General features: G+C 43.5%; 1 protein-coding gene across 1 annotated transcript in view; it reads left to right on the forward strand.

The window, feature by feature from the left end:
* The window catches only part of vps39 (VPS39 subunit of HOPS complex), an 86,050-nt gene continuing 62,823 nt past the window's right edge, over window positions 1-23,227 (forward strand). Inside the window, exons 1-6 of the mRNA XM_033026708.1 lie at window positions 1-171; window positions 10,556-10,621; window positions 14,956-15,020; window positions 18,375-18,417; window positions 19,707-19,801; window positions 23,123-23,221. Coding sequence (XP_032882599.1) covers window positions 99-171; window positions 10,556-10,621; window positions 14,956-15,020; window positions 18,375-18,417; window positions 19,707-19,801; window positions 23,123-23,221 — 441 coding nt within the window. The 5' untranslated portion in view covers window positions 1-98. The remainder of the gene's footprint in view (window positions 172-10,555; window positions 10,622-14,955; window positions 15,021-18,374; window positions 18,418-19,706; window positions 19,802-23,122; window positions 23,222-23,227) is intronic.

Consider the following 23,227-nt stretch of genomic DNA (forward strand, 5'->3'; position numbering starts at 1 on the left):
TGACGTTGTCACGGGGCCGCTCGTGCACGGACGCGGACGCGGGCTCGCGCTGCTGGAACACCGGGCAGTTGGTCCGCGCGGCCGCCGCCGCCGCCGCCATGCACGACGCGTACGAGCCGGTGCCCATCCTGGAGAAGCTGCCGCTGCAGATCGACTGCATGGCTGCCTGGGGTAAGGGCACGGTCCGGGGCCGCTGCGGGCCCGTCTCCCGGTTGACAACAGGCCGGAGGGAGGGGGACCGGGACCGGGGGGGGACGGCGTGAATCCAGGGCCCAGCCTGTATGCCAGGAACCGGTGAGCTGAGGCAGGTTAAAGAAAATAAATACTAAATAGTTCAAAGCAACGGTGCAGGTGCAGGTGTGGATGGAGAGAGGGAGGGAGCGCAGAGGAAGAAAGTTTGGGTCGCATGGTGATGGCATCATCCGAGTAGTTAAAGAGGCACAGAGCTGCAGATGGGTTTCAAAAACCCTGATCCTCTGGGCTCGGGCAGCCTTCGGTGTAAATTTGTCACCGGGCTGTAGATTTGCACGCGTTCTCTTTAATTTGCAACTTTAATTAAGGCGTCATGTTCTTCCCATACGCCAGCATTTACAAGCTGTCAGTCGAGCCGGGTGGTATCAACCTGGTTCTCCTGCTGTTGTTTAAGAAAGAACTGCAGATGCTGGTTAAATCGAAGGTAGACACAAAATGCTGGAGTAACTCAATGGGTGAGGCAGCAACTATGGAGAGAAGGAATTGGCGACGTTTCGGGTCGAGACTCTTCTTCAGACCAAAGATCTTTGCTTCAGACTGATGTCAGGAGAGGGGGCAGGACAAAGAAACAATGTAGGCGGAGACAGTAGGACTAGTGGGAGAACTGGGAAGAGGGAGGGGATGGAGAGAGAAAGCAGGGGCTACCTGAAGTTAGAGGAGTAGCCCCTACTTTCTCTCTCCATCCCCTCCCCTTCCCACTCGTCCTACTGTCTCTGCCTACATTCTTTCTTTGTCTTGCCCCCTCCCCTGACATCAGTCTGACGAAGAGTCTCGACCCGAAACGAGCCAAATTCCTCTCTCCATCGATGCTGCCTCACCCGCTGTTACTCCAGCATTTTGTGTCTACCTCCTGCTGTTGTCCTGTTTTACGCAATTGAATTTCTGTCATTGAATCTAGCTGGACTGAAAGTTATTTGGCCCATTCATGGATGCTTGTAGAACAATTTATTTTCCTATCCTCCTTGCCAATTATTTGTATACAAGCCCTACAAAATATTTTCTGTAATAAAAAGGAAATGCAGATGCAGGTTGATGCGGAAGATAGACACAAAATACTGGAGTAACTCAGCAAGTCAGGCAACATGTCTGGTGAAAATAGATAAATGAAGTATTGAGTGTGTCAGACACACCTCTGCAGAAAATGGATATACAATACAATACAATATTTATTGTCATTTGAGCCCCAGTGAGACTCAAACGAAATTTCGTTTCCACAGCCATACAAACAAAGACAATGTCCTACAGACATACACACAATTAAATTCACACAAACATCCATCAGAGAGAACCCACTGTGATGGAAGGCAAAGTCTTTTCTCTCCCCTGTTCTCCATGTCTCTCCCGATGTCCAAGCCCCAGGCGGGTGATGATAAGTCCCACGGCCATTTTAGGCCGCGCGGGGCGATTTACGGCCCCGCTCCCGGTCTGAAAGTACAAGGTTGGAGCCCCCGGTGGGCGATGGTGAGTCCCACGGCCATGAAGCCGCGCCAGGTGATGTACGGTCCCGGTCCGGGTCGTTCCAACCCCGCGACACGGTCTGGAGAAGTCGCGTTGCGGGAGCTCCGGGAAGCGGTCTCTCTCTCCCCCCGGACCCGCGAGCTCCCGATGTCCCAGTCCAGCGGACCTGCGGCTGCGTTGCTGGAGCCTCCGGGCCCCAGGAGCCGAGTCGCAGCAGCGAGTCACCGCCGCTCCCCACGCTCCGAGGCCAGCCAGCCCCACGATGGTCTCCGCAGTCTCCCGAGCCCCGGGTCATTCAGGCTGGAGGCCGCTCCACGGTCCCCAACGACAACGGAGACCCGACAGGGAAAAGGTCGGGTCTCCCGGACAGGGAAGAGATTTTAAACGGTTTCCCCCTCCCCCGCCCCCCACATATACACATTTAAAACCAGTATTAAAAAACACCAAACACTACATTAACTAGACAAAAAATTAAAAAAAGACAGACAGGCTGTAGGGGCCGCTGCAACGGGTGAGTCGCGCCGCCCGATGAGACAGGAATTTTTGTCACTTTTCGGAAGGAGGGTCCTTACCCAAAACCTCACGTATCCATTTTCTTCAGAGATGCTGCCTGACCCGCTAAGTTACTCCAACATTTTTTAGCTAAATTATTTTCTGTGGTGCTCCTGTCCAGTACTCTTTCAAAAGCCCATTTTCTCAGTTTCTCCTGATCCCTGATCCCTCCCTCTCCCTCTCCCTCTCCCTCTCCCTCTCCCTCTCCCTCTCCCTCTCCCGCCCCCCCCCCCCCCCCCTCCTTCCCCTCCCCTCCCCCTCCCCCTCCCCCTCCCTCTCCCTCTCCCTCTCCCTCCTCCTCTCCAGCCCCCCCTCCTCCCCCCCCCCCCCCCCATCTGCTTCATGATGTCCTGTTACTCTTTCCTGTCCTTGGCTAGCTCTGACCAGAGAATTTATGTTCTTTTTGCTGCAGTCTGCTTTCAGGCAGTCATTCCATCTTTTTGGTGGTCTTCCTCTTGGGCGGTTTCCATGGACACGTGCCTCATAAGTAACATAGTCGTTTTGTTGTAATTCTGCCCAGAATGGGTAATTCCATACCAAGGGTTGCATGCACGGAGGTGTTCCGGATCCTGCCGAGACGTGACACTCCCATTATTTTGCGAAGGCACATCATTTCAAATGTTGAAAGTCTGGTTTCATCTTCCCTCTTTACTGTCCATGTTTCCGCTCCATACAGCAGTATTGAGAGGACAAGTACTTTATAGAGCTGGGTCTTTGTGCTGCTTCGGATGTCTTTTGCGCTCCATTTCTTTTGGAGTTTTTGAACAGCCCCAGCAGCTTTCCCAATGCATAATTTTACATCTTTGGAGCATGATCCAGTTTGACATATTTTTCCTCCTAGATATGTGAACTCCTCAACCTGAGCCAATGATGTACTGTTGATTTTGATATTTATTTTTATGTTCTTTTTGGAGATTGCTTGCACTTGTGTTTTTTTATGTTGATTTTCAGTCCCAGCGCTTTACTGTTTTCATGTACGAGGTGTACCAGAGTCTGGATGTCGGTTTCACTCGCAACAATGAGTGCGATGTCATCTGCGATCTGCGAAGCGCAGGTTATTTAGGAGCTGGCCCTGGATATTTACCTCTTTATTAGTGACGTGCAATGCTTACAACAGGATGTTAAATAGCTGTGGTGAGATAACACACCCTTGTCGCACTGCAACTGCAGTGGTAAACCATTCTGTTAGTTCCCCATTCACTCTTACAGCTCTTGTAGATTTCTGGTAAAGTGCTTTTAGTAGCCTTATAATTTTGTTGGAAAAACCAAAGACACCGGGCCTTCCACAATCCCTCCTGCCATACAGAATCGAAGGCATTTTCAGTCTATGTAGCAACAGAACAGTCCTTTTTTCTTTTTTAGGTGTTTTTCCATTGTTTGTGTTAGAGTGAACAGTTGATCAATGGTTGACCGACCTGGTCTAAATCCCGCCTGGGCTGCTGATAGAATCTCTTCTGCCCTTTTCGTGATGCGTCTTTGAATTATTAGGATGAATATTTTGCATGAATGACTAAGCAGGCTGATTCCCCTATAATTGCCACAGTCTAGGTTGTCTTTTTTCATGTAGATTGATGTAAATTATTTTCTGTGGTGTTCGTGTCAGTACTCTTTCAAAAGCCCATTTTCTCAGTTTCTCCTAATCTAACAGTCAGTGAATTCAAGATCATAACTAATATGCACCTTTTTTCTTTAAAATAATGCCTCTTTTCTCACGCTTTCTTTCTGTTCTTTGGCCCTCAAACTATTCATTAATGTTAGCTTAATTTGGTTTATTGAATCTAGACCTGTCATGATCTTGTTCACCTCTACCAAATGTCCATTCAACTTCCTTTGCTCCAAGTATAACACCGGCCTTTTGTGTTCCATCCCTACTGTTAAGGTCCCTCATTCCTGAAGCCATTATTGCAAATCTTCCCTTTACCCTCTCTCAAATCTGTAATAGAATGAATGAAAGTCAAGATCTCTCTACAAACTGTTCTCACAGCAAGTTCTTCGCTTTTCAAAGAGTTAGACAAAAATGCAGCAAAGATCTTGGATGTAGGGACATTTTGTGAGAAGGAAAGGTAGGTGGGGTGGAAGGAAGTGTTGAGTGGGTCACAAATTCAATGCAGTTCTACGATACCAAGGTGGAAAGATTAAATTATGAGGACACGTGGCATTTTCATGTGGTTGCTTTTACTCACGTATAGAATATTAAGAGATGTTAAGAAGGCAGCCCGATGGCGCAGCGGTAGAGTTGCTGACTTACAGCACTTGAAGCGCCCATGATCCGGGTTCAATCCTGACCATGGGTGCTGTCTACTGAGTTTCTACATTCTGTGACCGCGTGGGTTCTCTCCGAGATCTTCGATTTCCTCCCACACTTCAAAGACATGCAGGTTTGTAGGTTGTCTGAAGAAGGGTTTCGGCCCGAAACGTTGCCTATTTACTTCGCTCCATAGATGCTGCTGCACCCGCTGAGTTTCTCCAGCTTTTTTGTGTACCTCAGGTTTGTAGGTTAATTGACTGGTATAATTTAAATTGTCCTTTGTGTGTGTAGGATAGTGTTAATGTGCTGGTCGCAGTGGACTCGGTGGCCCAAAGGGCCTGTTTCTGTGCTGTATCTCTAAACTAAACTAAACTAAATTATGTCATTAAGGTTTAAGTTCATTTGTTAAAGTAGAAGCAGCTTGTTCTGGCATTTAAGAATCCTTATTGTGTAGTCTGAAGAAGGGTTTCGGCCCGAAAAGTTTCCTTCGCTCCATAGATGCTGCCTTACCCGCTGAGTTTCTCCAGCATTTTTGTCTACCTTAGAGATTTGGCCCTGTCTTTTCTAAAATCTTAATGATGCTGTGAATAATTTTTTTTTTTTAATGTCTGATTGCTATATTTTGTTAGACAAAATATATTATGTCAAGTGATCAAGAAAAGTATATAGAAAGTGATAAAGATTAGCTAAGACTCAATTGAATGGTGGAACATGTTCAAGGGATACGATAGTGTACTGTTATATTTCTTCCTGTCATCTTATTGTGTGCTAATGTACACATTCAGTTGGGGCTCTAATACATCACTTTAAAATAATTATGTGTATCTCTTGACTTTTTCAATGTGATAGGGTATTGTATACATCTGTGGAAACTAGTGAAATGTAAACCAGCATTTGAGACTAAATACAATGTCACCTTTCTGGATCAGCTTCACTTGTGTGGGATGGCGGGGTGATAGATAAAACAGACAAGTCACTGAAACAACTTGGTGATTTCTGCCAGTGATACCTATCGAAGCTGCAGTCACTTATATCTACTTAAATTGTAGAACATTTGCTTGTGCATTTCTGTTGTCAAACATGCAGTGTGGTGCAACATATTCTAATTTGAGTTTTCCAGCATCACATGGAGGAATCACCTTTTGGATCATGCTTCAGGTTTCACCTGGTACATGATCTGCAACTCCAATGATTTGAATGGGGATTGCAGTGCTTCGATTTAGGACCCATAGAGAAACCAATTTCCAGTATTTTTTTTTGCTTAATAACATTTTTTAATTATTTGTTTAAATTATCACTTCAGTTTTAATAACTGTTTGAGTTTCAAAAATCATTTAAAGTTGTTTGGTCAACGTGGATGAGTTGGGCCAAAGGGCCTGTTTCTGTGCTGTATGATTCTTTGATTGCATTATTACCCCCACCCTCAGCTTTACAACTATCAAAGTTGTTTTGGGGCTTTGTTAATTGTTAAATCATTGTGCGACATTTTGGGAGCTCTTTGTTGATGTGTCGGAGGCTCTGCTGTTGTTGGAACCGTGTTGCTGGAGTCCAGAATCTTTAGGTCCATAAGGATTATCTACAGACTTTGGACCATTGGGAGAAAGTAGATTGTAATATTGGGAGGGACGCTCTCGGCTAGCACATTGAGAGCAAGGGATTTCCCAAACAAAGGTTTTGAGAAATGTGCAGAAATAACTTAAACAGTGATGTTTCGACTGAGCTGGGTCAGGAGGTTATAGGTCCAAGAAACGCTCCAGGATTTGAACATGAAATCAAAGGTTAATGCTGCGTAGGAGTATTGATGGAGATGATGTGTTTCTTTAGGATGTCATTCAAATAGGTCCCAGATTCCACCAGGTCCTTTCAAAACTTTATTTGAAGATCAAGGGATTTCCCATTGTGTTAGCAAACATGTCGTCTTCTTGTTCCAGCATCTACAGTTTTCTTAGTGTCTACATTTTACTGCTCCGCTGCAAAATCTCCTCGAGGTCTGCCTACTTTGAAGAAATTCTCCGACAAGAGATCTGCGAGACCCCTTCTCATTGCTCCCCTGTCTGTGACTCTTTAGAAGGGTCCCGATCTGAAACGTCCTTTATCCACGTTCTCCAGAGGCCCTGCCTGACCCAGTGAGTTACTCCAGCACTTTGTGTCTTTCTTTGGAAACCAGCATCTGCCGTTCCTTGTATCTTCATGTCTCTGTCTTCTTCCTGGGCAAGCCATTGGGGTCAAGGATGTTTTTCCTCTTTGGTTCTTTGGCTTTCCAGGTAGCTGATATGGTCTGTGTGGGATCCACAAACTCCCACAGGTGAGGCCCATTAAATTTGAAGGAACACGTGGATGATTTGTTTAAGCAGCTGCCTTCATTTTGTCTACATGCTTGTCCTGATTCCTCCTAGTTTACAGTGCATTCAGAAAGTATTCAGACCCCTTCACTGTTTCCACATTTTGTTACGTTACAGCCTTAATTTAAAATGGATTAAATTCTTTTTTTTTAAATCATCAATCTACACACAATACCCCAGAATGAAGAAGCGAAAACAGGTGTTTAGAAACTTTTGCAAAGTAATTAAAAACAAATAACTGAAATATCACATTTACATAAGTATTCAGACATTTTGATCTGACACTCAAATTTGAGCTTAGGTTCATTCTGTTTCCATTGATTATCCTTGATGTTTCTCCAACGATTGGAGTCCACCAGTGGAAAATTAAATTGATTGGACATGATTTGGAAAGGCACACATCTGTCTATATAAGGTCCCACAGTTGACAGTGCATGTCAGAGTAAAAACCAAGCCATGAAGTTGAAGGAATTGTCTGTAGACATCCGAGACAGGATAGTTTGAGACACAGATCTGGGGAAGAGTATTAAACAATTTCTGCAGCATTGCAGATCCCGAAGAGCACAGTGGCCTCTGTCATTCTTAAATGGAAGAACTTTGGAACCACCAGGACTCTTCATGGACCTGGCCACCCGGACAAACTGAGCAATCGGAGAAGAAGGGCCTGGGTCAGGGAGGTGACCAAGAACCCGATGGTCACTCTGACAGAGCTCCAGAGTTCCTCTGTGGAGATGGGAGAACCTTCCAGAAGTACAACTATATCTGCAGCACTCCACCAATCAGGCCTTTATGGTAGAGTGGCCAGATGGAAGTCACTTGACTGCCCGCTTGGAGCTTGCCAAACGGCACCTAAAGGACTCTCAGACCATGAGAAACACGATTCTCTGGTCTGATGAAACCAAGATTGAAATCTTTGGCCTGAATGCCAAGCGTTACGTCTGGAGGAAACCAGGCACCGCTCATCACCTGGCCAATACCATACCTATGGTGAAGCATGGCAGTGGCAGCATCATGCTGTGGGGATGTTTTTAAGCGGCAGGAACTGGGTGATTAGACAGGATCGAGGGAAAGATGAACGGAGCAAAGTACAGAGAGATCCGTGATGAAAACTTGCTCCAGAGCATTCTGGACCTCGACTGGGGCAGAGGTTCACCTTCAACAGGACAACAACCCTAAGCACACACCCAAGACAACGCAAGAGTGGTTTCGTGACAAGTTTGTGAATGTCCTTGAGTAGCCCAGGCAGTGCCCGGACTTGAACCCGATTGAACATCTCTGGAGGAACCTGAAAATACCTGTGCATCGGCGCTCCCCATCCAACATGACAAAGCTTGAGAGAATCTGCAGAGAAGAATGGGAGAAATTACCCAAATACAGGTGTGCCAAGCTTGTAGCGTCATACCCAAGAAGACGAGGCTGTAATTGCTGCCAAAGGTGCCTCAACAAAGTACTGGGTTATGGGTCTGAATACTTAAATAAATGTGATATTTCAGTTATTTATTTTTAATTACTTTGCAAAATTTTCTAAACACCTGTTTTCGCTTGTTTTATTATGGGGTATTGTGTGTAGATTGATGATAAAAAAAAGAGATTAATCCATTTTAGAATAAGGCTGTAACATAACAAAATGTGGAAAAAGTGAAGGGGTCTGAATACTTTCTGAATGCACTATATAACAAAAAATCTACTCAATCAAAATCACATAATAGATTCACTGGTCATTTTCTTCATCTTTTGAACCTTGTGTATGAAATATATCTCAGTGTTGTTATCTGGGAGAGGAGCTTGGAAGTATTGGTTTTGTCATGTTTCAGCTTTCCTTTGCCCTCTCACAATCCTATTCTCCTGGTCCGATCTCTTCCACCCTATTCCCCCTGGTCCAATCTCCTCCATCCTATCCCCCTGGTCCAATCTCTCCCACTGTATGTCCAAGATACCACACATGCCCTTCGTCTTTTTAATGATTTCCGCTTTCTGAGCCCCCACTCCCTCATCTATTCTGTGGACGTTCAGTCATTCTGCACCTCCATCCCCCACCAGGAAGGCCTTAAAGCCCTCTGTTTCTTCCTCGACCGCAGAACCATCCAATTTTCCCTCTACTAACACTCTACTTGGCCTAGCTGGTCCTCACCCTCAACAACTTCTCCTTTGACTCCTCCCACTTCCTCCATCCAAGGTGTAGCTATGGGCACCCTCATCGGCCCCACCTTTGCTTGCCTCTTTGAAGGGTGCGTTGAACAATCCCTGTTCCAGGCATACACTGGCCCTATCCCCGAACTCTATCTCCGTTACATTGATGACTGCATCGATGCTGCTTCCTGCACCCATGCAGAACTTATGGACATCATCAACTTTATCACCAATTTTCATCCTGCGCTCAAATTTTCTTGGACCATCTCCGACACCTCCCTCCCCTTTTTTGATCTTGCTGTCTACATCACAGGAAATAGACAATTTACAACTGACGTCTATTACAAACCCACTGACTCCCACAATAATCTCGACCACACTTCTTTCCGCCCTGCTTCCTGCAAAGACTCTATCCCCTACTCCCAATTGAACAGCTAGCTGATCTGGAATTCACTGCCTGAAATAGTGTGTTCAAAACCATCCCTAACAAAGTTATCGATTCTACCCTTCCAATTTTTAGTCTTCTCAGCGGTGAGGTGATTTTGTCACATATTTATGGGTAACTAGACCAAGTGGGACCCGTTGTGTCCCGTCCCCTCAACGTGCGGTTGCGGGGGTGAGGGGGCGACCTGCGGCATCACACACACACACTAACCATCCCCCCCCCACACACACTATCCACCCTCCTTGACATTATATTAATATTATTCATTGGCTCCTTTTACCCCATCCCCGCCTTATCCACTGACGCATAGCCCCCAACACGCAGGGCAGTGGTCGGGGGGGGGGGGGGGGGGGGGGGTGACGTCACTCGCAGCGCGAGCAAGAAGACAGCAGAGTTTTTTTTCCAAAGGTTTTTCGGCAGCGACGGACTGGGCCCGAGAGCTCTAATACAGGGCCCAACATGCTCGTTCTTCACTTGCAGTGCGTGCCGCAGTCTTCAGCTATGATCTTTGGTCGACATGGCGACTTTAAAACAACGGGGGAAGGAGTGAGGGGTGGGAGGGGACGTCAGTCGCAGCACGAACAGACGGCAGGCAGGCAGATCCATTGTCACGTCATCAGCAAAAAACAGGCATTTTGATTTCAAAATTTGAAATAAAGTACAACATTTTCAGGTAAGCCGATTTCAGACTCCTGGGGGTAAATCTCTACCAGAATATGTAAACATTTTCCCGTTCGTGCGTTTTTTCGAGAAGATGTGAAAACACCCAAACAAATAAATAAATACACACACATCCAAGATCAGTTTTATAGTTATAATGGATATGGATATGGATGGATATGGATATGATGTACTGATGATAGGTCTATTTGTTGTGTATGTGATGGGAAGTGCTCTGACTAATGTATTTTATGTGTAGCACCTAAAAGAATTGGAAGAAGATTGTAGGTGTTTTTATTTTGCTTGCTTGCTTTTATCTAAATGATATTGCACTATAGGCCAGCTAGAACTTTTTGTGCACATACCGAGCAACAGTGTATCTGGAGTTTTCTGCGGTTAGAACTGATGGTATTTCATGAAGAATTCTTCAACTATTTAACAACTAGAATAACTTTTTTTTTCTCTTAGAGGATTGGCTTCTTGTTGGTACCAAGCCAGGACATCTCCTCCTCTACAGGATCAAGAAGGAATTGGGCAAGTTGATTTTTTTTGGACAGAACTTTGTGTCACATAAATGCTGTTTGCAATTGCCCGATCTGCTGACAGTGGCGTGAGGATCTGATAATGGACATGTTCACGTTTTTCTTGCCATTTTTGTTGTTTCCATTGTCGTTATTATTTATCTGTTACGTTGGAGCTCCGCTCGGGCAGTGCGCCTGAAATTTTGTTGTATGTATTTACAATGACAATAAAGTATTCTTTTTTTAAATCAGCAAACATAGAACAGCACAGGAACAGGTCCTTTGGCCCATATGTCTGTGCCAAACATGCTGCGAAGCTAAAATAGTCTTCTTTCTCCGCCTGCACATAATTTATATCTCTCCAGTCCCTGCACATGAATGTGCCTATCTAAAATGCTACTCTTGTATCTGCTCCACCACTACCCCTGGCAATGTGTTCCAGGCATCCTCCACTCTCTTTAAATACAAAACTTGCCCTGCCTTTAAATTTTGCCCCTCTCACTTAAAGCAATACTCTTTAGTCTTTGATATTCTCATCTTGGAAAAAGGGTTCTGACTGTCAACCTTATTTATGCCTCAAACAATTTTCATCTACTTTTATTAGGCCTTCTCTCAACGTTCGACGTTCCAGAGAAAAACGATTCAGGTTTGGCCAACCTTTCCTTATAGCTAATACCCTCTAATGCAGGTAGCATTCGGCTAAACCTCTTTTGCATCCTCTCAAAGCCTCCACATCCTTTCTGTAATGACAAGACCAGAACTGCACACAATACTCCAAATGCAGGAAACATGTTCCCGATGTGGGGAGAGTCCAGAACCAGGGGCCATAGATTAAGAATAAGGGGTAAGCCATTTAGAACAGAGATGAGGAAAAACGTTTTCACACAGAGAGTTGTGAAACTGTGGAATTCTCTGCCTCAGAAGGCAGTGGGGGCAAATTCTCTGAAGGCTTTCAAGAGAGAGTTAGATAGATCTCTTTAAAGTACCTGGGGAGGTGGGGAAGGGACACCTTCTCACCCATATGCCACCTTATCACCCAATATACTTGGAGCTATGGACTTGGACCCCAAGATTCCTCTGTGCAACATTGTTGTTTAGGGGCTTGCCATTAACTATATTTTCCCCTATAATTGTCCTCCCAAAGTGTAACACGTCACACTTGCTCAGATTAAATTTCATCTGCCATTTCTCTGCTCAGTTCTGTAGCTTATCTATATCCCATTATATACCATGATAACCTTCCTCATTGTCAGTAACTCCACCAATTTTACTATTGTCTACAAACTTACCAATCAATCCATCTACATTTATGTCCAACTTATCTATATAGATATCACAAACAAATTATGTCCCAACATAGATCCCTGCAAAACTCCACTGATCACTGACCAGCCAGAAGGACACCCTTCCATCACAACCCTCTGTCTTCGATTTGGAAGCCAATTCTGAATCTAAATAACCAAGCCTCTGTGGATCCCATGCAGATAAATGTTTTGGATCAGCCTACCATGGGGGACTTTATAAAATGCCTTACCAAAATCCACGTGGGCACGATCCACTGCCCTACTCTCACAAAGGTCACCTCAAAAATGCAATCAAGTTTGTAAGATATGACCCATCACAGAGAAAACCTCACTGACTGACCCTAATTAGCCCATTCCCTTCCAAATCTGAGTAAAATCATAAAAATCTGTTGCATCATTTCAAATTCTTTCATATAATTATTTTCCAGAATGCTATTTTGTGTCCCAATTTGTAATCTTCCAGGATACATAACATACTAAGAAATAATTGGCTAAAATTAATTGTATTCATTAGGTAGATCTAACCAATCATTAAAAACGAGAGAGTACAGGTTCAAGTTGAGAGGAAGGAGTTTTAAAGGAGATTTGAGGGCAAAGTTTTTGACATCTGGAACTTGCTGCCAGATGAAGTGGTGGAGTCAGATATAATCACTATATTTATGCGACATTTTTTACAGGCAATTACGATCAGTTAGTTATTTATTGTCATGTGCACAGTGATGCGATGTTCTGCATTATTTCTAGTCAAAAAATACTATACATAAGTACAATAGATCCTCTTCTGGAACAGCACACAAAGAGTCTACAGTTCTGGCGTCATTTTGAAATGGAATGGAATACTTTATTGTCACATGTGACTAGGCACAGTGAAATTCTTTGTTGTATATCCAATGTATACAAGTAGCAGCCACCTACGGCGCTGACAAAGTTACAAAGCACGCCAGCTCCTCCTTTTGTTCTCCCCCTCACAGCGGTTCCCCCACGCCAGGTCCCCATTGTTCGTTGTTCTCCCCCACTCCCCAATTGTCCATTGTTCTCCCCTCACCTCCCTCACGCCGGTCCCCAAATGCCGGGTCCTCCATAGTTCTTCCCTTCCCCCTTCAAGGCGGTTTCTCGTTGGCAGGTCTTCCATTGTTCTCCCCGCACCTCCCTCACGGCGGTCCTCCCACGCCAGGTCCTCCATAGTTCTTCCCCTCCTCCCTCACCGCGGTCCCCCCACGCCGGGTTCTCCATTGTTCTTCTCCACCTCCCTCACAGCAGTCCTCCCACGCCGGGTCCTTCATTGTTCTTCCCCTCCCCCTCACTGTGGTCCCCCCACGCTCTCATCGACTGTCGACCCGCAAGGCATTGCTGCTGCCGCGAGGCTTCACCACTGCCAAGGCCCCATCATCGTGAGGCATCACAACTAACGTTCCTTGACCACCACCGAGGCCTTACCGCTGTCGATGCCCCACTTCACGCCTCCGTGGTGCTCACCTGGGCCACAGCCGCGGGCTCTGTCAGCCGTTCCGCCGACCCGGTCTCCGACCCGCGAGGACCGGCTCCTCCAGTCCGGCACACGAGGCCCCGCCCGGACCCTGACCCAGGCTTCATCATGGCGATCCGAAAGGCATCAAGACCGCGGCACCTCGATAAGTGCATGGTGCGCTGACAACAACCTGGCCCTTAACTCCAAGAAGACCAAGGAGCTCATTGTAGACTTCAGGAAGTCTAGGGGCGGCACGCACACCCCCATCCACATCAACGGGACGGAGGTGGAACATGTTTCTAGCTTCAGGTTCCTGGGAGTCAACATCTCCGATGACCTCTCTTGGACCCACAATACCTCAACTCTGGTCAAGAAGGCTCACCAGTGTCTCTTCTTCCTGAGGAGACTGAAGAAGGTCCATCTGTCTCCTCAGATTCTGGTGAACTACCGCTGCACCATCGAGAGCATCCTTACCAACTGTATCACAGTATGGTATGGCAACTGCTCTGTCTCCGACCAGAAAGCACTGCAGAGGGTGGTGAAAATTTCCCAACGCATCACCGGTTCCTCGCTCCCCTCCATTGAGTCTGTCCAAAGCAAGCGTTGTCTGCGAAGGGCGCTCAGCATCGCCAAGGACTGCTCTCACCCCAACCATGGACTGTTTATCCTCCTACCATCCGGGAGGCGCTACAGGTCTCTCTGTTGCCGGACCAGCAGGTCCAGGAACAGCTTCTTCCCTGCGGCTGTCACACTACTCAACAATGTACCTCGGTGACTGCCAATCACCCCCCTCCCCCCCCCCCCCAAACACTCCTCCCACAGGAAAAACACTATGACTATGCATGTAAATAGATTTATTTATTGAAATCATATTCTATGTCGCTCTTCCAGGGAGATGCTAACTGCATTTCGTTGTCTCTGTACTGTACACTGACAATGACAATTAAAGTTGAATCTGAATCTGAATCTGATAAAGGCCTCCAGCCGCTTTCCCAGTCTTGCTACTTCTCTGAAAAGCCCAACCTTGGCCCAAGGACATATGCAATTTCTATTTTTCTGCCCAGGGTCCTGACAGCACTGGATCGATGCAGGATTTGGACTGGCCATCAAATACCTCTACTAATGCCCTGTGCAGTGTTAGTTGACCCTTAATTCACTCACTAGAGAGCTGCGGTAGCCTCCCATGGCTGCCTCTGGCAACACCATAACTTGCGACTACCTCAAAGCATGGCCATCTCCTCCAGCATCCACCCCTTCTGTACACTGAGGTCGTCATGCACATCTTCCCGAACCGATCATGGGGCTTTAGGGTGTTTTCCGAGGGCGTATAAAATGAGTTCATACATGCGTAGTATGGGCAAATAGGATTAGTGCTGATGGACAGATAGGTATGCATGCATGTGGTTGGCTGATGGACCCATTTCTGTGCTGTATAAATCTGACTATAATTGAGTGGAAGCCCTAGGCCGTTATTCATCAATCAAAGAAGTTGAGAAATTCTTGTTGGTTTTGAAGTATTTGAATGATTAAGAAAAACAAGTTAATCCTTGAGTCATCTTTCCTTTCTTTTAACAGGTAACAACAAATTTGAAGTCTTATTAGAAAAGTCTAACAAAAACTTTTCAAAGAAAATTCAACAGGTATTTATTACATCCTTTGTTTCAGTGGATATAATATTGTCTGATTGATGAGAGATGTGATATTTTAGTGATTTTTAAAAAAAAATGTTAACTAAATTTTTCTCTAATTTCCAGCCCCTTACTCCTGATATCTATCACTTGTGCTACAATTCACTGGTGTGATTTAGAATGGTAACTGAATAATTGATAACTTGAATTACATCCAGCCATAAGCATTAAAGCAGGTTTTACAAATCCCCGTTTAAATGCCTCTTGAAGCTGCTTCTGAATTCAGCATTTTCTACGCCAAATCTTTTGATAGTTTCTTCATAATTTTTTGCAGTAATTTGATTCCAATGGTACTAGATGGTTTCACTTTTGATTTTCATTCACGTGTAAGTCAAGATGGTGTGCATTAGTGAGCTATTTGTCTGATTGGAGATTGAGATGCACTATGACTAAGACTAATGGTGCTGTTCCACCTACCTGTTCTGAGCACTTAAACCATTATACATTAAGTGTGTTTTGTCCAGACAGAAATGTCTGAGAGTGGGCTCAACTGGGGAGATCTCGAAAGAACTGCCAGTGAGGTGGAGGACATTTGTCAATGGCCTATGCTCCCTAGTAAGAATAAGTGTTTTGCCCAGGCGCATTATACTTTCGAGAAAAGCCAAAGAACGCATTGGATCCTTGTGCACAGGGACGCACAATACTTAACTTGGGCTCTAATTATCTGCCATGACCCAAGCACGATCTATTATACTTGGGGGCAGTCACACATGTTTTCGGGGGCTCCCAGAGCCCTGCCTTGGGTGGTGCCGGTGTCATCTTCTCTCACATGGTTAGAGAGCTCAGAGTCAGCCTTTGCTGCCTGTGCTCCTTGATGGTCGTTGTCACAGTTATTTTCTGCCAATCACCCGGGCGGAGTTATCGCTGCTCTGCCTTGCTGATGGGGGTCAGTTGTACGAAGACACAAGATTGCCAATGCTGGAATTTTGAGCAAAGAACAAAGTGCTGGAGGAACTCAATAGGCCAGGTATCATATGTAGAGGGAAATGGATGGATGACATTTCTGATTGGAACCCTTCAGCTTCTTAGCCCTGCTGTGACCTTCCAGAAGCTCCCCTCAATATGACAAATAAATTGTAAGGTGATAGGGCTTCAAATGATAATGAATTTAAGGTAGGCTTTGAATGCAACCTCCTGGTGTGGGAGGGGCAAGAAATCTAGGGTCTGCTCAGCCTGCATCTTTTGTTTCTCTTTCACTGGACTGCACTTATGTTAAATATTCAGTCGCTGATCAGTGGGCATGCATGTGCTGAGTAGCGCTTATTCTTATCATATCTGAGCTTACCTGTTAGATCTGACTGAATATCTGGCCCAGCTAATCTTGTGGAATTTGATCTTCCACCAGTCTTAGGTCAGCCCGGTCAAATTTCTTCTGATTCCCAGCTCCCTGTTCTGAGTTGCTTGACACACAATGTGCACACTTAGTGTGCACCCAATTGCTTTCCAGCAAACTTTGGTTACGTTTATTTTATTTCTGAACACAAAATACAAATGGCACTTTGCCCTTCCTATACTCGGGTAAGTAAATGGAATCTGGTGATCAAATCTAAAACCCAGATCATCCATCATTTTTGTTTTGTTGATGTATGGAATTATGTCGGTCCCTTTTTGCCATTTTGTAAAAGTGGTGAGTTGACATGCCAATTTAATGCCCAATACTATGATTAAAATGTGCATCATCCTTGTGACATCACCAAATGCGCATTCTTGTCTTTTTCCGATATAATTTAAACTCTGGCATTTACCAAAAAATGTGGCAAATTGTGCAGCTATGGAACGCTCATCAACAGCAAGGACAAATCCAATCGGCTAATTCCTACCCAACCGGCTTACTCTAAATCAAGTGAAAAGCAGCACTCGCTCGCTAGTAATCTGCTCACCTACGCCCAGTTTCTATTTCACAAAGACCATTTGATCTCGTCAAAGCCACGTCTCAAACCTGAATCAGTTGTTTTCCATATGTGTCTGGCCTTAACACTAAAGCAGCATTTGATTAGGGTATAGCATCAATAAGTCCTAGTGAAACTGAAATCAATCAATATTAAAGACAAAAGGGTTCCAAACGCTAGAGTCAGGCCACAAAAATAGAGTCATTCATCCCAGGCCCATCATCAATGACCTTCCATCCATCAAGGAAGACCTAGACAATGATCAGGTGTGGCCAGATCATTAGGGCAAGTAACAATTATGCTACAAAGCCTCAGACAATGACTATCTCCAACAACAATGACAATGACATCTCTTCTGAATGTCAGTGCCACTGACATAATTTTGGATGCCACCATTGATCAGAAACTCAAGTGGACCAATAACAAAAACTCAGATTATAGGCTGGGCAATTTGTTGCAGGAGACTCCTCTTCTGACAATTGGGGGAGAACAATGAATCCACAAACTGAAAAAAGGATAAATAAAGAATCAAAGACCTGGAATATTTTACAGTATTGTACATCAAATAAAGGCGAGTGTTGGGATGTGTTTCCTGACTTTTCAGTTTTTAATGTTGGTGCTGTCAGGACAGATTTGTTTGATGTGAATTTGAAGCTAATGGTTCTGTAACTCTGACCCTCCTGTGAATTGGTTAATTGGATCAGTCGGAAGAAGGGTCTCGACCCGAAATGTCACCCATTCCTTCTCTCCAGAGACGCTGCCAGTCCCGCTGACTTACTCCAGCATTTTGTGTCTATCTTTGAGTTAAACCAGCTTCTGCAGTTCTATTCTACACATTCTGTTAATTGGTCCTCATCTTGAAATAGTTTTGGGATCTGGAGATTGGAAAAGTTTAGTGCTGTGGTTCCTTAATTAATAACCATGTGATGTTGTGCACCTTGAACAGAGTCTCTTGGTTCCTTCTGCAAAACTTACTTCACACGCAATGTCTCTTAACTGAATTTTAGACATAATTTCCAGATTGGAGGTACTAGTCATCTTGCGTTGTCCTGAGTTTGATAGTACTGTTCTACTTTTGAGACATTTGCTCCTCCTCTCTCCTGCCTCAGTAATAAAGTGTTATCCCATTTAGAGTATAATTGTGCACCCAGACTGCATTCCTGTTTACTCACACACCTAAGTTCCACGCAGTTTTGCCCTATTTGGTTTATAGACTGTTCTGGTGAATCTTGTGTGAATCATTTCTGTCTATTTTCTTGACCAGTTACTTCATTTTTTTTCATGCTACAATATAATGTGTTTCTTATTTGTTCCAATTGATGCAATCCTGAAAATGATTAGCAAGCTGTCTCATGGTTAATCGTGATGTTGGTTTAACTGAGTTACTCCATAATGTGTTTTTGTTTTGGTCTTCCAGCTTTATGTGGTATCCCAATTTAAGATACTGATTTCACTTTTGGGTAAGTAAAAATTAAAAGTTGACATTTTACTTTTGAATCCAATCATAACATTTCTATGTCAATTAAAGTGAATTTAGCTGTTGTGCGTTTAATTGTAGTACTTAAAATGGGTTAGTAATTTCCTTGTAAAAGAAAGGGACTTTTGTGTAACAATTCACTTGCTTCATTATCAGGTTACCATTATAGTTTAGCTTAATTCAGAGATATAGTGTGGAAATGGGCCCCTTGGCCCACCAAGTCCACGCCAACCATTGATCACCCATACATGAAACCACCAAACAGATTGCTCCCGAGTTCAGAATCAAATCCGGGTCACTGGACCTGTGTGGCGGTAGCTCTACCTGCAACACATCTGTGCCAGCCATACCATCTGAGCAGTGGGATGTCTTTTTCACCCTGCTCCCTGCTTTGGTCTGAGGTGTTACAAATTTGATATTATAAAATCATATTTGCAAATCATTTAATAATTTCCCCATGTACAGTAATCTAATAAATTGGATTTCATCCTCGCGTGATGATCCTCTGATAATGTGACAGTGGTTTTAAAGAACACATTTATAATTAATTCAGATCTGGTGACAGGAACTGTGGTCTTCTTAAATTAAAGTATCAATGTCGAATTGCATCATTCAGCTTAAACAAAATTTAATATACTCGTGACCAGTGTGTCTCCCTTTAATCTGCAAAATCCTGGGATTGGAGTAGTTTTATGGCAGTTTTTAAAGTAAACAGTATTGTAAATTAAGTTCACGTGTATGAAAATAAGACAGCACAAAGCTGAATGTTATTAAAAATGTTTTATTTTAGATGAACATTTCATGGATCCTGATGTATTTGCAAATGAATCTTTTGTAGAATGCACATAAGACTTCCTTGTTAATAATGTAGAGTTCTGCGGAAATGGATAAACATAACGTTGCCTTTCGACGTTGAAGCAGAAAGCACTTTGAACTGCAATTTTACATTGAAAAATTAAATTAAAAAGTAAAGTAACTATAAAAGGGAGGGCAAATCCAGAAGTTCTAGCTCCATAATCTCGGAGTTGTTCTTTCAAGTGGAATGGATGTTTAAAATGGTGAAGATTTTTGAGGTCTTGGTAAAGAATAAGTTTCTTTAAGAATAAGATTCTAAAAGAATCTCTTCCGAAGAAGAGATGCTCTTGAATTTAACAATATGTAGTTTATTAGCGTAGACAGAATAGATACATTAATCCATACTGACTGAAATAAAAATTTTAGGCAATGGACTATTTCTAATAATATTTAAATATATTTTCTCTTTTCCTGCAGAAAATAATATTTATGTTCATGATTTACTCACATTCCAACAAATTACAATGGTTGCAAAGGCCAAAGGGGCCAGTCTCTTCTCATGCGATTTGAAGGTAAGAGGCAGGATGTGCAGATAGTATTATTATTTATGCTGTGTAAGGATTCAATAAATCTCCTTAACAAATCTAAAGATGATAACGATGATGCATACAACTTTATTTCAATCCCTGCTTACTTGTACAGGGAATATGGGAGCGTTTGAGTGCACATTATATGACTGGGAGTTGTAGAAGCATTATTAAATCTCCTTAACAGGAGTTATTTTAAAAAGGCAAAACTGCCCTCAATATCCTTTCTTTTCAAAGTGTTCAGCCTATATCTTTTACTGTTGGTTGGTGATGGGATACATTTGCCCCATCTGGTAGGTTGTACAAGTGGCCTTCCATTAATGATTCTCAAAAGTGCTACTTCAGAGTTCGAAGAGTTGGGGGAGTGTACAGGACGGAAATGAAAGAAAAACTATAGAATTCAAGTGTTGAAGGTGGGGAAATCAGGGGAGAGGTGCAAGTAGGGCCATAGTACAAAAATGTTTTAATGAGAAACGGGCAAAATGAAAGGCATTCCAAAAAAGGCACGTGAACTAATTGCACCTGATCGTGGTGAAGGGGAATAATTATGGAGACATGGATGAAGGGTGATCAAAGATGAAAATTTAATCTTTAGAGATATTTGACTTTTTGGCAGGACAGGTGAGAAGGAAAATAAAGTGGAATAGTGCTGTTAGTAGGAGATGAAAGAAATAGCAATGTAAGAAAGGGTCAATGTCACATGGCACCATTTTTTTTTAAAAGAGCTGGGGAAAAACACTGGTTGGACGAGTGTTGGAAGGAAGTTTAAGTTAAATAAAGAGAAATACAGTGGAATGTGGATAGAGATTAGGATAATGTTGGCAAAAGGAGACTGCTGTGATTGAACAGCAGGAAAGATGATAGGCAAGCAGTGGCTAACATTTAAGGAAGTAATTCATGAAATTCAACAAAAATGAAGTGAAAAGGGAAGATTCTCTGGAAGTGATAAACTAACCATGGATAACCAAGGAGATATGAAGTGTATTGGATTGAAAGAAAAAATGTATAAAGAGGCAGAAGTTAGTGGTAGACCCAATCACTGAGATTAATTCAGAATCCGGTGAAGCTGTATAAAAAAAGATAATGAAGCAAGAGAAAATACACCACAAGGGCAAACTCGTAATTAATGCAAAAGCAAACAAGCATTTCTTTAAATAAAAAGATAGTACAGGTGAACACTGGGTCCTCCAAAAGAATGTTTGCAGGAAACTTAAAAACAGCAATGGAGTTAAACAGGTATTTTGCACCATCATTATGGTAGGGACACTATTTATCCCATTTCTGTACTGAATAATGCAGGCGCGGGAAATAAATATTCCCGTTGATGGAGAATTGGCATATTAATGGGACTAAAGGTTGTTAAGCTTTCTGGCCCATGTAGTCTGCATCTGACGATCTTTAAAGAAGTGGCAGCTAAGATAGTGGATGCATCTTTTTTTTTTTTAATCCCTAGATTCTGGATAAGTGCCAGAGGACTGGAAAGGTGCCAGTATGGCAACCTATTCTAAAAAAGGGGGAACAAAACAGGTAACTGTAGGATGATAGGCTGTCTACCTATTGTTGGAAAATGCTAGATATTAAGGAAATAATGGCAACACATTTGAAAAATTATAATCTAATCAAGCAGTTAACATGTCTTCAGAAGAGGAACTTGTATCTGACAAATTTGTTAGTGTTATTGAGTAAGTCTGACCAGAGTAGATAGAGAACCAATAGATATATTTGTACATCTAAAAACCACTCAACAATGCACCACACAAAAGATGAAGATGCAAGATAAGAACATACGTTAAATAACATTGCCACGGATAGAGAAATGGCTAACAGGTAGGAAGTAGCAATGGGGTGTAAAGAAGATGTTTAGGTTTGCTAATCTGTGACCAGGGATTGGTACTGGGATCACAACAGTTTAAAATATATACTTAGATCTTGAGGAAAGAAGTAAATGCATGGCAACTAAACATGTTGGAAGGGAAGTTGTGAAGAGGATTCAATAAGGGGAGGCCATTTAAAACTGAAATGCGAAAGTATTAATTCTGTGAGAGTTGCGAGTTTTTGGGACTCTGCCACAGAGAACTTGGTGGGGGGCTGTTGGACGGCACAATCGTGGCCTGCTGAAGGCTCGTCTGACAGCGGGTCCATGAATCCGCCCAAAGGCTCGTCTGACCGCGTAACCATGAGAGAGCTGGAGACGTTGGATGTGAGGAGCATGGGCCAGTGGAAGGGTGAATCAAGTTAATGCCTTCAAGGTAGACTACAGGAGGCCCACAAAAATGGCCAGCCGCTTTTACTGGACCATGGAGTGAGTGAAGAAGGGCTCGCTGGTGCACCTTGCGAACCGGGCAGGGGTCCTTGGAAACTGCACTCTAAACGGCCGGGGAGGCGGTGCAAGTTCAGGGTTCATCTGCTCTCACTGAAAGACTGTTATAATGGGGTCCATTAAAACAATGGTTTACTGTACTGTTAAGGGGCTCCTTGTGATAATGGATTTCTTATTGCATGTCTTAGAATATTCTGACAATAGAAGGAATTTAATACTTGTAGCTATATATTAATTGATTCTCCCTTCATTTGGAGGGATTGACCTGATATGGGGTATGCTTCTGTTTGCTGGATACCTCTGCTAATTATTTATAAGTCTCTTTTGTATAACCCAAAAATGTGCAATGTCAATGGTCATGGTCCTCATATGTACACGTGGGTGTGTATCAAAAATGGGGACTGTTGCCTATGTTCCCCTTCTCTAACCCAAGTTAATAATATTTGCAAATTAAAAAGTCCTGCTGGAAGGGACTTGGAATGTAATAGTTTTGTTGCACTTCCACTGATTATGATTTGATAACATCTGTTTGCAGTGGTTCTGCAGCCAAATGTACAACAGTGAAATTAAATTTCTGATGTACGTTTTGCAGAATTGAGGGTCAGTTTAAGATCTACGTTTTTCAAAATGTTTTAGTTGTATCAATATTATTTATGATCCACTGTGCATATTATATATTCTACACACATAATAGACAATAGGTGCAGGAGTAGGCCATTCGGCCCTTCGAGCCAGCACCGCCATTCAATGTGATCATGGCTGATCATCCCCAATCAGTACCCTGTTCCTACCTTCAACCCATATCCCCTGACTCCGCTATCTTTAAGAGCCCTATCTAGCTCTCTCTTGAAAGTATCCAGAGAACCGGCCTCTGAGGCAGAGAATTCCGCAGACTCACAACTCTCTGTGTGAAAATGTTGGCAGAATAGGATATTTGAAAATGTACTTTTCAAATGTGGTTTGTAATGTGCATGCTATATTTTCAGCGATCTGACAGCGATGAGCTGACTCTCAATATGTGTGTCGCTGTGAAGAAGAAACTGCAGCTTTACTGCTGGCGGGGTCGGGAGTTCCATGAAGCACAGGTGAGA

This window comes from Amblyraja radiata, chromosome 9 (genome assembly GCF_010909765.2).
Source record: "Amblyraja radiata isolate CabotCenter1 chromosome 9, sAmbRad1.1.pri, whole genome shotgun sequence".
In the NCBI taxonomy this organism is placed as follows: Eukaryota; Metazoa; Chordata; class Chondrichthyes; order Rajiformes; family Rajidae; genus Amblyraja; species Amblyraja radiata.